This window comes from Macrobrachium rosenbergii, chromosome 43 (assembly GCF_040412425.1).
Source record: "Macrobrachium rosenbergii isolate ZJJX-2024 chromosome 43, ASM4041242v1, whole genome shotgun sequence".
In the NCBI taxonomy this organism is placed as follows: Eukaryota; Metazoa; Arthropoda; class Malacostraca; order Decapoda; family Palaemonidae; genus Macrobrachium; species Macrobrachium rosenbergii.
Genome location: NC_089783.1, coordinates 49640650 through 49657035, shown reverse-complemented (window position 1 = coordinate 49657035; position 16386 = coordinate 49640650). Strand labels below are relative to the sequence as shown.

At 37.2% G+C, this 16386-nt stretch overlaps 1 protein-coding gene across 2 annotated transcripts in view; it reads left to right on the top strand.

The window, feature by feature from the left end:
- The window catches only part of LOC136828877 (peroxidase-like), a 152579-nt gene that overhangs the window by 132677 nt on the left and 3516 nt on the right, over positions 1-16386 (top strand). For both annotated transcript variants that reach the window (XM_067087169.1, XM_067087168.1), the window contains exons 3-15: positions 740-874; positions 2882-3052; positions 5651-5767; positions 8503-8603; positions 9284-9454; positions 10085-10246; positions 10748-10860; positions 11718-11855; positions 13147-13248; positions 13999-14112; positions 14478-14610; positions 15186-15313; positions 15965-16167. In XM_067087169.1, coding sequence (XP_066943270.1) covers positions 740-874; positions 2882-3052; positions 5651-5767; positions 8503-8603; positions 9284-9454; positions 10085-10246; positions 10748-10860; positions 11718-11855; positions 13147-13248; positions 13999-14112; positions 14478-14610; positions 15186-15313; positions 15965-16167 — 1788 coding nt within the window. The remainder of the gene's footprint in view (positions 1-739; positions 875-2881; positions 3053-5650; positions 5768-8502; positions 8604-9283; positions 9455-10084; positions 10247-10747; positions 10861-11717; positions 11856-13146; positions 13249-13998; positions 14113-14477; positions 14611-15185; positions 15314-15964; positions 16168-16386) is intronic.

Sequence of the window (16386 nt, the reverse complement as noted above, 5' to 3'; positions counted from 1 at the left end):
AACCCTTGCTACGAGTGATTAACTCGACCTTAATCTAAGATAATTCAAAAGTAAAAATCCTGTCTCGTGGAAAAAAAAAAATCACCTGAGCTCAGCCTTCGGACTCCAGCGTAAGAAGACGAAAACGTCGTAAGATATAAACAACTTTAACTTCGTGTCAAGTCTGTAAGGTGGCAAAAATCTTGTTTGACAAAAATAAAAGAGGATTTTATGTATGACCAGTAAATGGAATGACTCTTGACACTATATAGCCGTTGAACAATACTAAGTATTCCTCAGCATACTGGATAAAAGATAACGCTCTTACACACCCAGTAGAAAATCCCATTCCGTTCCCACTTCATCAACTGACATAAATGTCTGACATGTAATATTTCACTGAATGTCAAAAGGAAAAATGTCGTGTTTCATAAGGGGGAAAAAAAAAAAGGTGGGGTGACTGCTCTCTTATCGTCTAGATCTACCAGTGTTCATGAATGGAATTTTACTTGTAAGAGATTTCACTTTTCCCATGTTCCATTTCTACTGTCATTTCCCTAGACAAATGTGTTAATTCTTAATGATGATTTTATTTTTCAACTTTGAGTTAACCCGTTCTTCTGTCGTGCAAGTTTCCTTTTATCGCTTCTATTATGTTTTCAGGTTTTCTGTCTTTCAAGTTTCCTTTTATCGCTTCTATTATGTTTTCAGGTTTTTCTGTCTTTCAAGTTTCCTTTTATTGCTTCTATTTTCCTTTCAGGTTCCGCCCCGGCGGCGGCCGCAGCTTTAGCTCAGCGGGACCGCGATCTGACAACAGCCATTGTGCCCTTTTAATCCCAGGACCCGGCAAATCGTCCTCCAGAGATCACGCCTTCGGTGTATTCAACGGGATCCAGTGAGTTCGCTTTCTCTCTCTCTTGGTTACCCCGATCCTCCTTTTTTTTTATTTTTATTTTTTTGTCCATTATTGTCATTTTTATGTATATTTCTCTTAGTCCTTGTGTGATTTATTAAAGTAAATTTAGTCTTATTCATTCGTTTTTCATGTGGATATACCACTCGAATGCTAAAATTAATTTTTTTTTTTTTTAGTTCTTGGACATCTATCATTATGTATGTTTCTGCGCAATCCTTCTCTTCATATTCTACGTTCGTAGATAAGGAAAATATAATCAAAGTTGAGATTACTTTCGATTTAATGTATAATATTCGTATGGATCTCGTTATTTTCAAACAATGCGTCATTTAGGCAAGACAATGACGCGACAAAATCTGTCATTGGACACGTAAAGGCAATTTCTTTGGAAACTGATGTAACGCTATTGGCAACGTCCTTTGACTGTTTTTGAATGTGTAAGTGCTAGTGATTGGAGCTATCATGAGGTATACAAGCATGACTTTAAACAATGGCGTAGTTAATAGCACTGCCTATATATTTACTATTGGCATTTACGCGAAAGTTTCTAAGTTTGTTTACGCAAAGAATTCACCTGGGAGAGCTTCGGTTTCATGACGTTCTAAGATGAGATTTCTTAGTAACCATATTAGAACATAGCATCATGGTGCTTCTGATAGTAGCCGCTAGGTATGTTGTAGACACAGAAATCTTCCTCACCCACCCTGGAATCTCAACTAGGAATGAAATGAAGAGAGATGACAAAATATGGTGCCTCTTTTTGTGCGGAATTCGTGCCCGCGCGCTTTCCGTACCCACGTGCAATAAATCATCAGTAAATCTTACATTGAACGGTTACTAAATTCAAAATTACCCCATTCACATTTTCTGAGGAAAGATTTATGAGGTCTGGAATCACGTTTGGAAATGGTTCCTTGATTTCTGCCAGGTCATTCTCAAAAAATAGACGTGGAGGAAGGTCCCTTTGACTCATATGTGTTTACCTGGCTTTTATTATGGGGAACGAAAAACTGAATCAGGTGTCTAGAGAGAAAATAAATCTAATTGAATAAAATAAATTATTAAAATAAGCTATACACTGGATTTTTTGTAGTATCTAGTCTCCATTAAATATTAGTTCTTTTTCATAGTTTTTTACGGTGTGATGTTGACTTGAGTGAATATATGGTAGTACCTCGTTCCTTGCAAGCCCCGTATTTTATGTGAGAGAGGAGGTGGTGTTAAAAAGGTTCGGCGTAATGAAAATTAAAAATGGCAACTTGAGTTTTGTGTCTAAAATATGCTTAGCTCAAATCCGGCATTGAAGGTGAAATACGAACCTGTCGTTCTTTCAGATCAAGTAATATAGTTAACGATAATTTTAACAATATATACTCTTTATGGAATGATTTTAGATCCTATACCCTTAATAGAAGGCTCATCTGTGGTGAAAGGATGAACCTTGCTGATTGAATGGCTGAATAAAATTTTCGATATCAGGATGGGATTGTGACAGTACCTCCATGTTCATTATAAGTAAAAATACTGTGATAGACTGAAATATGTCTTGTGGTTTTGGAGAATGGAATGTAAAAGAAATAGGTTAAAGCGAAAAAACGAAATCGGATGACGGATGAAGGTCTGGCCTAACGGGCGAAGGAAAGTTTCGCCTCCGTAGTCACTGGAGATTATGACTTTGTAGTTAGTTTAATGTGCCTCCATGTTCATTATAAATAAAATTGCTGTTATAGACTAAAATACGTCTTGTGGTTTTGGAGAATGGAATGTAAAAGAAATAGGTTAAAGCGGAAAAACGAAATCGGATGACGGATGAAGGTCTGGCCTAACGGGCGAAGGAAAGTTTCGCCTCTGTAGTCAATGCAGATTTATTACTCTGTAGTTTAATGTACCTATAACCTTATTCTTCTTCCAGGAGTCAGTCTGTAGTCACTGTAGAGTGTAACCTTAAAATGTAATGTGCGTGTAACCTTCTTCTTCTTCTTCCAGGAATCATGCGGTCGAGGGCTACACTTGTATTAGCTTCCAGAGCGTGAATGCGGCCTTCAAGGCAGCGAGGGACAAACTCGGCCTTCCGAGACCTGGGAAAAATCCTGACCCAGAAGAACAGTCAACTCTGGCCGTTGTCCTCTTGGAAACAACTCGAAACCTTGCCCAGGAGTAGGTGTCTCTGTTTTGACCTGTCTTCAGTTGCTTATTTATTTCATTTATTCCTCAGGGTATCTGGATGAGGGTTAGTCACTTATTTGGTTTTGCGGCTCTTTAAGGATATCAGTCCCTCAAGAACTTGAATGTCAGAGATAAAAAGACTCATTTTCTGTAGCTGATATTTGACCATTTGCCTAATTAATTAAAGAAAGGTTGTAGCTGAAATATGACTGTCATATAATTTTCTGTTTTCAGCTGACATTTTCTAGGATGTACATTTAACATTTCTTGATTTTTGTTATGCAATTAAGATAAGGATCACATGTCTTTGACGTTAAGTAAAAATATTCAATGTGCGTGTGTGTCCAAATCCATGCATCAGTTATATGAAGCTTGCCCCAGAATGTGAGAACTCCCAATTTTGCATATTCTCATGACAAGGAAAGTAGTTGCAGTCCCCGCGCCCTCCGTCGTTAACTTCCTTCTGCAGCATCGCAGAAAGAGTAAACCAGTCTTTGCGAATGATTTTTCTTCGCTCTTGCGGAAGCGCACGACCCGATTGAATGGAATGACGAAAGCAGTTCATTCAGAAGTTCATTTGTAAAGAATTCCTGCGTTACTATTTGGGGCTGACTTCATTCTTGAGGTCTGGTGAGGGACCTTCTTCCAAGTGACTGGTTGTCTGGATGCGTGGGGTAGGATAGGGTATAGTGACGTGGGTGATTCCTATATGATGTGATTTTTGTATTTTGTTTTTATGTTGGGAAGAATGTTTACAAATGAGAGTAATCAATTTTCAAGCTTCTTTCCTCAATGGGGGAGTTCGTTGATACCTGTGTGGAAATGTACAATCATGATGTATACATTTATGATGAAAATTTAAATACAGCAAGAGAGAGGTGATCTGGTTTTGTTATTTCAGTTTCGGAATTAACAGTGAGGTGCAAAATGAAAGTTTCCACATTTTCCATTTCCCCTGCTAATGGGGATGGTCTGATTCGCGTACTGTGCCACTTTTTTCTGACTTTTCAAGGTGGACTCCCTTTAAAACATGTTCTCCACCTAACTGAATCAGTAAAGTAATTGTATTAAACATCTCGAATTATATCTTTAACCTGAAAAATTTGTAATTTATCTTTTTTTTTTCTATGTCAGAAATTTCCCTTGACCACAACTGAAAATACCAGACAAGTTTCGGAGTGAAACTGGGTCGTATTAAGTCAGGTTTGCTTTGCCTTAAACCATGAATCAGTCGAGATTCTTTGAATCATTTCTTCTCTGTCGCTCGCAAGTTGCTTCAATTTCTCCTCAGCTTCTTCGTGTTTACTAATATTGCTTGCATGACTGAGTTATCAAAATAGATCTTAATTTAATGTTGCATTTATATGCTGGCCGTTGTTGCATCGAATGAAGGAATAGACGTTTTTGATAAAGTGAAAGCTGGACAACTCGGAATTATTTTGAAGTTAATTCTCCGAACAACGTTGTGTTGTGTCGTTTATCTGAGTTGCACTGGGTACCATTTGGTATTGAGTAGACATTTTGAAACCACAGGAATAATAATGTTTCATTAATCTCGATGACGTCGATACACGACGCTACTCAGGAATGAGCCTAGAAAAAAAGCGAAAGGTTGAAGGTCACATGTCCCCCGTGGGAATGGTGGTCTTCTTATTTTTCTAATCTTCCTTTTTTCCTTTACGGCTCTTGGGAGTTTCCGCAACCCACTTCATTTCGCGAATGCACTCGCGCATGAAACTGGCTTCTGTAAAGAATTCCCAGCGCACAGAAATGTCAAGAGTTGAAGATAAGAGGAAGAATGTCAACAAAAGGGAAGAGGAAAAGCAGAAAGGAAAATAAATCCAGTGACCCTGGACGTTCCACTTTCGGCAGAATGAGTTGGCAACACTGCCGAGTCGAAGAAGGGAAAGTCGTATGACGTAAAATTATAATCAGCTGACCGCGGCGTTTTTTCCTCGTCTTTTTTTTTCTGTTTGTTGGGTGTTGGTTGAAAGTGCAAGCAATGTTACTCTCAGTCATTATCGATTTGTATGAAGTGGAACCGAGATTCGGTGTCTTTTACGTTTTATTTTTTATCCTTACAGTTCAACAAATATAGAGGTTTATTTTGCCCGCCACATTGCACAGAGTGTAAGTAGGTCCCTGCTCTTAAAGGTAATACTTTTATGCTGCATCAAGTTACCCATTGCATTAGATCGAATTACCAGTTCTGAAATGCTGAGGGTTACTTTTGTGCGTTGCTTCGATTGCATGAAATATGCAGTGGTATGGATTTCGCTCGCCGAGGTCATGAGTAACAGTTGACATGCACCTGTTGCCAAGCTGTAATACTTTGGCATGTTGTGGTCTGTTGTTAATGGCATGGATGCATATGGAGATTTTTTAAATGAACAATACAGATCTCTTGGCCCAATGTAGGATAGCATTTACAGCCAGTGCTGTCAAAACCTATAGTATAAACTCTCCAACACTTACACGCCGTGAGAATAGATCTCCGTGTAAAATGTGACGTTCGATTTTCCATATGTTTTGCAGGTAATTGTCTTTTGGGGCATTTCTTAATTTCATTTCACTTGTTTTCTCTTGCAGATACAACTTACCGAAGGATGTTTTGATCAACGGCCTACCACTTGTGGACTCCTTCAAAACCATAGTCGGCGCCGTTTGCCCTGATTTCTTCCCGCCATACACATGCGAGATATCCAAGTAAGAGAGAGAGAGAGAGAGAGAGAGAGAGAGAGAGAGAGAGAGAGAGAGAGAGAGAGAGAGAGAGAGAGAGAGAGATAAATTTGATATAAATTACTGTTTGAAGAAATTACGTGCTCTTAGTTTAGTGGTAATCTGTTTGGATACTGACATGCTTGCTTGATTTTCCCATCTTTTGGCAGAACAAACAATATTAGCTCTTCTGAGATACAAGTGATTTATTTTTTTGCTGTAGGAGTCTTGTATGCAGACTCATGCCCCTCTTAACTAGGCAGTGAAAGTAATTCTGGTTCAAGTTGATCGAGACACCGTTTTTTCTTTCTCTCTGTCTCATTTATTTGAATAAATGCCTCATCACTTTACCGTCTTTGGCGCGTCCATTTTTTATTACAACTTTGCTGTCGAGGATGAACCTTTTAAGTGATTTAATTTTTGTACATAGACTTGATAGAGATGACGTGAGGAAGGTAATGACTGGAGGATGGTCTCGAAAATAAAGAAGATGCAAGTGCGAGTTGAATAGATCATGTTAGTTTAAATAAGGCATTGGAGTTGGAATAATATATTGACACATTGATTATTTCCAAAGTAACACAATTGTTCATGCTGATATAATGCGTTGTAATCAACGTCTGACCTTATGCAGCTAGTTACAGCATAGCGAAGGCAATTGGTTTTTTTTTTGCTCTTCTGATGAAAAACTGGAGCCTCTTTTCGGGGCAGCTTTGCATTAGAGAGGAAAAATACTTACCATAATGAATGTAGGCATAGTTTGGCTTTATACGGGATTTACCTCGTTGCTATTGAAAGCTTAAAAACTATGAGCAATCTAAGTTTGTTTATCTTATTAGATTGCCTTACATCGCTGCTTTGAGGTCCTTTGCTTTTAGATCCATTTACAAGGTGAAAATAGGTTGGTTCCATCACCACATCTTCAGTTGGAAATCACAAATATGAACGCATTCACTGTCACTTACCTCTAACAGGTGAACAAAGTTTTGGAAAAAGACAACATATTTTTCCTTGTCGTGTAGCTGATGACGTTCGAGGTTACAGGTTTTTCTGAACTGCTGCCAACTGTGGCGGAGACCACAGTGTTTGTAACGCTTTCAGGTGACTTAGTGGTGGTGTCCTGTTGACATTCGATGTTTACATTCACATGTATCCTCGGTGTCGAGGTTTAAAACCTGCGGTGTTAGGAATTATAATGCGGTTTCCAAAATGTGTATTTTCAGCAGTTTATTGTTTTTATTGTAATACTTGTATTGCTTTTGCAATTTTAAATCAATAATGTAAAAATACTCCATGAAATACCCGCAAAAGTATTTTATAAAATACCAGCAGAAAAAATCTTCTTCGAAACTTGTCAGAAGAATTGACAAATTTAAAAAAATTAAAACTACCAGGATGTTAATGACCGTTGAGCTGCCAAAAAAAATTATGGATATATATTTTACCTTGACAGTGAATCTCCAATTCTTCAACACTTTCTTAAGGAAGAGCCGAAAATCAAATTAATTTTGGGAGATTTAGAAAAACACTAGTTACGTCATTTCGTCTTGTGTAATATTCTTTTCGGCAATTATCCGGCTTCTAATGATCATTATCTGAAGATTGTAGCCGAATCTGTTCGTGTACAAATGATCATTTAGTTGTACTTTGCTTCCCCCGGTTTTTTGTTCACTTCCCATAGCCACGGAGGACCTTGTGCGCCTGACCTTTGACATTCATTTCGTATTCATTTATTCATCACTCTGTCGTTGATGAGTCAGCGCGATTTATTTGTTTGCAAAGAGATAAGAGAACCAGCGTCGGATGGTTCGTGTGTGCTACTGTATTCCTAAAAGAAAATATATAGTGTATATAAACGGCGTTTGAAAATTCTGCAAACACTTACTTATTTTTCTCACGAATTTTTCTTGTCGTCGGGGTTACTGAACATGGCTATCATTTATATGATAAAATCTTTTAAAGACAATTATTTGATATTTTGTCGAACGTTGCTTTATCTTCAGCAGGTACGGAATTCCCACAATGTTTTTATTTAATGTTTCTCGCAACTTGCTTCGAATAAATATTGATTGTAACTAAGCAGCACACAGTAGAATAACGCCTGTCAGTTGCAAACTTCCTTCCAGTCATTTTTATGAATAGACTGAACATGATGACGTCATTTCAACAGCCCTACTCGAATGTCCTTTGAATGCCTAAGTGTTCAAATTGGGGAACTTTCATTCCAGGAGTAATTAATGAGAATGATTTTTCAGTGACTCTTTTATGGGACACTCTCTGTTCCCTCTTTTATCAGACACTCCATATGACACATGAGATGGATATAATGCGGCTACTGTATTAGTCAGAAATCACTTGAGCCACTGTCCTCCTCTAAAAAAAAAAAAAAAGGATTTGAAAAAGGTCGTGTTCAATAAGATACAACGATTAGCTAGTTTAGCATTGGTACGAATCAAATGAATACACTTGATATATAGAGTATGGCAGAATTTTGTAAAAAAATGAGTAATGAATAAAAGAGCTCTTTTAAATGGCGTATAACTGGCAGAATGCAGTAATCTCATCTGAGGCGTATTCTTGTTTTAATTCGCAGAATCAGTTTGTAAGAGTAAATTATAAAAAGAAATTGAATGCAACAATATATATATACAAAGCCCGTTCACACTAGCTCACACTCAACTAACATTTACATAATCATGCTGATGATACATTTCCTTCGTCAGGTACCGGTCATACAACGGACGCTGCAACAATCTCGACAACCCTGTCTGGGGATCCAAGAACACCGTTTTCAAGAGGCGCCTCCCTCCTGACTATTCTGACGGTGAGTCTCATTTTCGTTTACGAACTTTTTTTTTTTTTTTTTTTTTGGTACCTGCTGTCCATGGATTCTCCTTTCAGTCGGCCTTTTCTCTCCCATACTTTAATACAAAAGTATTTGGCTTAATTTATTTTTTTTTTTTTATTTATAACCTAAGTTAATATTTACGATTTCCTTGAAAATTTATAGTCTTCAGATGTTATGCTCCAATTTCGAGCATTCATCATTCAGTTGGTATAATTCATTCCTTACAACTAGACTTGCAAATTTATTATCAGACCAGGTAGGTGTTCGTCAGACTAGTGGCATTTTTAACATCATTATCTAGACAGAAACAGTTTGATGAAGAAAGGTAAATGAAAGTACCTTTGGCATTATATTCTGTCACTAGATAAATCTCTTTTTAAACCCATTCATTTTTATTTCAGTTTATTCATTGATAGTTTTATATGAGGAAGTGGTAAAGTCGAATCCAAATTTGTTTGTAACGTATCACTGAACTGTTTATGTTGAAGGATAAATATGAAGCAAGTGCAGATTTTCTAAACATTTGTATGTACAGATATATAGATAGATACATAGATAGATTTTTAGACAGATAGATCGATAAGTGCATGCATTTTATAAAAAAAATATAATGGTAAGGTTCTCTGTTGACAAATATGCCACCGGGCCTCCTGCAGGTATCGACGCCCCTCGTATTGGCCGTGGAGGATACCCACTTCCTTCCCCCCGCGTCGTTTCTGCCCATCTCCATCGGGACGAAGGTCTCCACGATCACGCAGTCACCATCATGGCCGTAGCTTGGGGTCAGGCTATTGATCACGATTTCACGTTAACGGCTGAGACCAAAGGTAAAACCCCCGTTCAGTTCGTTACCTAATTCGATCATTAAGGAAAGGGTAAGGGTTTTTCCACGTTGGATTGTCCCTTATTTGCCTTAGGAATGAGAATATTCTGTTGAGTTCGAGCTTATCTTTTTACTCTTATTTGTGGACTGTTTTCGTAATCATTGCCATGCCTCTTCTGTTTAAGAGATTCATTGTCATCAATATCATTTTAAATTTTTTCAGTTTTTTTTTTTTTCAAGTTTATTCCACCAGCTATTACTGTTCATGAGAAAAACCGTTGCTTAAAGAAACCGAACCAGAATGATTACTTCAATCAAATAATCAAATATTGCATTAATTTTTTTATGCTCCAAGATCATATAAGCTGTAATTAATGGTTCTATTTTTAGAGGAAGTGACAGGCACTTTTGCACTATTCTGGTCAGAACGACTTTGAATTTTGTTTTCTTTATCAGTTTTTTTTATTGAGGTTACGTTTTTATTTATAGATTATCGGTTGTTTACGCTCATTTCTTCTCTTTCTCTCTTTTATATTTTCCCATTCATCCTTGAAATTCCTAAAATTTATTGGTTTCAACTATTGAATTGTATTTCGCCTCACCTTCAACCTGTCTTTCTTATTCCCACTTGCAGATCAAATCACCAAGTTGGAACCAAAATGCTGCGAAAATGACCGCCATCCCGCCTGTTTCCCCATTCCCGTTCCCGACAAGGATCCATTCTACTCCCTCTTCAGACAGAAGTGCATCAATGTCGTGAGGTCTCTTCCTGGACTTAAATACGGATGCAAACTCGGTGAGTATTTTTTTGAATTTGCCAGAGTTATGTAAATTGAAGTGCATCTGTATGATTAGAAAGAGGACGTGTACATTTTGATCTCTCTCTCTCTCTCTCTCTCTCTCTCTCTCTCTCTCTCTCTCTCTCTCTCTCTCTCTCTCTCTCTCTCTCTTGCTAAGTAACCAATTGGTTCTTAGCCACGTAAAATAAGTCTAATCCTTCGGGCCAGCCCTAAGCTCAGTGAACTGGTAAAACTAAGGTATACTTAACTTCTCTCTCTCTCTCTCTCTCTCTCTCTCTCTCTCTCTCTCTCTCTCTCTCTCTCTCTCAATTTTCAGACATGTTCTCAATGCACAGTTCTGTGAATCATCCCTTTTAGAATATATGAGCGACACAGATTAAGTCATTAGTTGGGAGATAATTAGCAAGATATTTTGACTCAGTCTTTGCATCCATCTTCCTTGACCTGTTAGCTGTAACAGTAACAATATCAACCACTAAACCCCTCGCATCTTTCAGGACCTCGTTCTCAGGTGAACTTGGTGACTTCCTACTTGGATGGCAACTGGGTCTACGGCAGCGACGAAGATACAGCCAACAGGATTCGGTTGCGCCGAGGAGGTCTCCTGAAGGTGAGCAGTTGATGCCTACAATATTTCCCAGTTGTATTTGACATGCCAAGTGCGTTAACGAAGAGCTAAAATTGGTATCTGGTTATTTTGCTGAGATGTTTCCCGTGAGTTATCTGTGTTTGGTTATATTTAAATTAGACTTATTTTATGTCAGATATGGTTTAAGAAGTCTATTTTTGAGGCGAAACGTTAACTAATAACCAGGCATGGCTTGGATGACCCGGTTTTCTCTTGACATACGAGAGAGATGTTTTTGCATGATAGGCAGTTCAGGGTGCGTTTCACCATCGTTTAATCAGTCTGGTTGACTGTAAAGAAACGGCATGATATATAACTAATTACAGTCTAGTGTGGTATTTGCTAAGAGAACTTTGATACAGTGATCACATGTAACCGAAGATATTATTTAAAGTCACTCTCTGAGGATGGTGGAAATTCGACTTAGAAATTCTCCTCCCGGTAAACACTTATTACCTCCAGTTAGCATCATCCAGTATTCAGCGGCACGACAAACTGCCAAAAGTTTCTTACATTTGCATTTCCCCATCGGCCATCGGTTCTTGTCGATGCCAGTAACTGATTCTGTGTTATGGGCATGACAGTCCCTTTATTAATATATAATTAGAAAACTGTTTCATTTTGTATTGTGATTGTTCGTCTGCTTCGTTTCCTTTGAGGATGTTTTTTGGGTAGATCTGAAAGTAACTAAGTTCGAGTTTTTAAATGTCAAATATAGTCGACAGACTTAACCAGACTTCTACAGTTAAAATTAACCTCAACCAATTTCACTCCCCGCCCAGTTGCCTCTTTATCTTTGATGTACTCCCTCACGCCCTTTTGCCCTTCCACGCCCACAGTCCTTGCCTGTCTTCCGCGAATACGGCATGAAGGATCTCCTCCCGCTGAAGCTCCAGGATCCCGAGGACGGCTGCATCAGGCCCAACAACGACGTCTACTGCTTCGATGCTGGTGACGGGCGTGTCAACGAACAGCTGGTAAGCTCAGGTTTTCGTGTGTTTTCTTTCGGTTTGGTCTCCAGAATAGCGGTTCAGTTTTGATATCGCCTGACAGTCTCTCTTTCTGCTCGTTTTCAAATCTAAATCGATAAACACATCTCATTTTCCGGTCGCTGTCTTTGTGAGCCGAGTTCGATGTCTCGGGAAGAATATTTAGGTATTATATATTATTTTACGTACGTCGTTTTTGAGAATACTTCCATGTGAGGTTTTTTTAAGGGATAGTACACGCTCAATTGGGAATAATATCGTCGAGACTTACTACTTTAAGCATAATTTGATCCTTTCATATTTCAGCAAAATTGGTGTTGATTCAAACTTTTCTCTTTTAGTTCTCTTTATTCACTCGTTTACTCACTGCCTTCCATTTCCAACATGAGCAATATATGTGTATGAGATTTTCTTCTCTCTCTCTCTATCTCTCTCTCTCTGTTATGCCTGATATTCCTAAATAATCAAATTACCCTATTTAGGTTCACTATAGGGCTTCACGTTTATGGTTAGTCTTAAGTTGAATGTAGTGAAATAAGACAAGATTTTTGAAAACAGTTAAAGTTAGTGAACAGTGAGCGACCTAGTTTATTAATATGCTGAACATTTACGATTTAGCTACATGCATATCTTCGTGAATTAAAAGTAAGTTGACTTATGTTTTTAAAGATCTTTAGGTTACGAAACTATTGAGTGTGCAACAAAAAGGTCAGCTGTAGCCTTTTAGTGTCACTTACTCTCCTAAGATGTATACTGTAAATGTAAGGATATCAATGTTTAATAGATATATATATATATATATATATATATATATATATATATATATATATATATATATATATATATTATATAAGTATATATATAATATATATGTATAATATTTATATATATATATATATATATATATATATATTCTGTATATATATATATATATATATATATATATATATATATATATATATATATATATATATATATATATATATATATATATATATATATATATAGAGAGAGAGAGAGAGAGAGAGAGAGAGAGAGAGAGAGAGAGAGAGAGAGAGAGAGACAGACAGACAGACAGACAGAGACAGAGACAGAGAGCGTCTTCTATGCCATGTGTGCTTGGGTATTATTAAGCATATCTTAAAATATCAATGTACTGATTTTTGCATGATTATTTGCCGCCACACTGTTTACATGTGGCCAGTGCATCTCATTTACTGAAGTAGGAAAGTTAAGACACCGACGATAAACTCACGAAAAATAAATATCTTTCCTTCAGGTCTTGGCTGTCATCCACACCCTGATGATGAGAGAACACAACAGAATTGCTACCGAATTGTACAGGATTAACCCTCACTGGGACGACGAAACACTTTACCAGGTAAGGTGGTTTCTTTTCTTCTTCTTCTTCTTCTTCTTCTTCTTCTTCTTCTTCTTCTTCTTCTTCTTCTTCTTCTTCTTCTTCTTCTTCTCATCAAGCCTCATCGTCAGAGAGAGGGAAAGCTATAGTTAGTGAATAAAACCTTTGTGTTTGGACAACTTGGGAAGGTTACTTAGGGTTTCCTTCCAGAGCAATCAGTTTCCACAAATGGTTTGCTCCAGAAATTCTTGTTATTTGAAAATGAAAATAGAAAATCCTGGAGGAAACAGAATATTTCTAATTAAACAGTGTTTCACATACTCTAGCTTTCAGTGCTAAAATACAGTTTTTAAATATGAACAAGTTGAATTTCTGAAGTTTCGAAAATCAAGACGTCATGCATGTTATATTTTGACATCTGTTTGATATTCTTCACTCTTTCGTGCGTGCGGAAGTGTTTGGCATCCTGGCCGTGATACTGATATACATGGTGCAAAAAAGTATCTCAAGTGTTCATATGTATCTTTATTGAACATATGTATAGACTTTTGCCAAGCAGCTCCAACATCTCTAAGGTTAACAGACCTTCTGTTGTCTTTTTGCTGATCCCTTAATAAGTCTTTTAATCAACTAAGCCTCTTTAAAAGCATTTTTTTAAATATTTCCGAAGCTATTAAAAGTAGAGTGACATGATTTAGCAGCTTACGGTCAAAGAGGTCGAGTCCAGTAATGAAATTGGTTTATTGACTCGTTCGTTTCGTCCCGTTGCAGGAAAGTCGTCATATCGTGGCATCACAAATCCAGCACATCAGTTACAACGAATTCTTGCCCATGATCCTAGGCAAGGACGTGATGACCAAATACGGAATCATCTTGGAAAAGCACGTAAGTACTTCCCGCACTCCTCACTTGCTGTCTGTCTGTTAAGCTTTCATGGTGAGATTTTTTTTATATATACATTCGAAGATTAGCTGTAATCATTTTGCTTACATGTACAGCATTTTGTCCTATACTGTAACTGAAAAAAAACACAATAACTGTAGTGTTTTATTCAGCTTTAACAACTCTGACGTCATCCGAACTCTGAGCAGGACTCGTGGGATGTAATGAATGAGAGATTCGAGGGTTAGTTCACGCAGCAACGTACATTGAAATCATGTTGCTGATTAGTACTGCGTATTAAATGCATGCACATGCGCATTATGTTTTATTTCAACCTAAATAGCCTAATTAAAAACTATTTGTTTCAGGGTTACTTCGATGGATACGACCCCAAGATCGATGTCTCGATGTCTGCCAATTTCATTACTTCCGCCTTCAGATTTGGACACTCCCTTCTTCCCTCCACCGTTGAGAGATGGAGCCCTGGCAACAAATACATTGGTAATTTTCAATCTAGATATAGAATAAAAAAGTTTAATGTAGCATGGAGTACGAAGGAGGTAGAGCTTCCCGTTGAAAGATTGCACCAACTCGTCTTTCCATTTTCAAGTCAAGAAATGCCCTTTTCACATAAAAGAAGTGTATGCTAAGACACCAGACAGAAGGTATTTGATCATAGGTTCATAAACAGATCCATATATTGGATGCTTTGAAGCCGAATATCAGTAGCTGTTGCGATGCAACAATATTGCGGTATTATGTACCAAAGGTCTTTTATTTCCTTCAAGGCAAAACTGTAAAACCGTAGGTTCAGGTGATTCGGTAATGCTACTTTAAGAGTCCTTGCTCCTTTGCTTTCACTTAACGAATTTTTTTTTATCTGCTATCTTTTTGTTTCCTCAGTTTTATATTACACTGTAACCGGTATATACAGTAACTGCCCACCGCTCGTTTTTGGCTCATTCCCTCAGGTACAGGGCAATTTATGGAAGTTTGGTTAGCAAGCCAGTGATATTTTTGACTTGTCCGTATTTGTCTATTGTTACTTGAATCATCTCTTGATCTGTTCCTTGCAGGGTCTCAGCGTCTGAGCCACATGTTGCGTCAACCTTACGATCTGTACAAGGGTGGATGGTGCGATCAGTATATTATGGGTCTAACCAACCAGGTCGCTCAGGCTATGGACGACGCTGTCACACAGGAGGTGAGTCAGGCCTTAAATATTTGGGACTGTTTTCTCTGTCTCTTTGTATTTGTGTGTACAGTACGTATAAAATGCATTATGATTAAATGATGGATGTATTTGCCTGTCTAGAAATTTTATTTTAATGCATATTATTCTTAGGATGCATACCTATGATCCTGTGCCCCAGAACTGTTATTACTGACAATATTTGAAAAAAAAGTATCATATGATACATGAGCCTTTATGTGTAATTACCTTAGAATCTGAGCTTAACAATTAATTTGCTTCAAATAGTATAGGCTGTTGGAAGTTGAAAAATAGGCATGCCCATAGACCCATAGAATGTGTTTGTAAAAGTCCAAGAAGCATTACATGTCAACTCATTTACTGCTAACGCGATGTTTAAATGAGAACTTGTGGTCTCTGAAAATTCTTTTGAAAATAAATTGATTGGTATATTCGGCTAAACTGTTCTCAGAATTTAGGGTAGCTTTATGAACTTTATTTTGCTTAAGATGAAAGAAGCCATTTATTTAAGATACCAGCTACAAACAATATATGAATACATGATTTTACATAAGGTTTGTTAATATGAAAAAAATTGAAGAGTTTACCTCAAGTTTATTGCCATTAAATTCAACCATTTTTTCTCTCTCTCTCTTTTATCAGGTAACCAACCATCTCTTCCAAGATCCCGACAAGAAGTGGGGTATGGATTTGGCAGCCATTAATATGCAGAGAGGCCGAGAACACGGAGTGCCTTCATATAACAGGTTCAGAGAATTCTGCGGCCTCCCTAGGGCGCACAAATTCGATGATCTTCTGGGATCAATGAGCAACAAGACCGTCAATCGCTACGCTGACGTTTACAGGTGAGAGTCAAAGCTGGAATATATATATATATATATATATATATATATATATATATATATATATATATATATATATATATATATATATATACATCTATATAAATAAATGTATAAACATTATATACTGTATACATACATACGTATATATATATATATATATATATATATATATATATATATATATATATATATATATATATATATTGTGCAAAAGGTAAA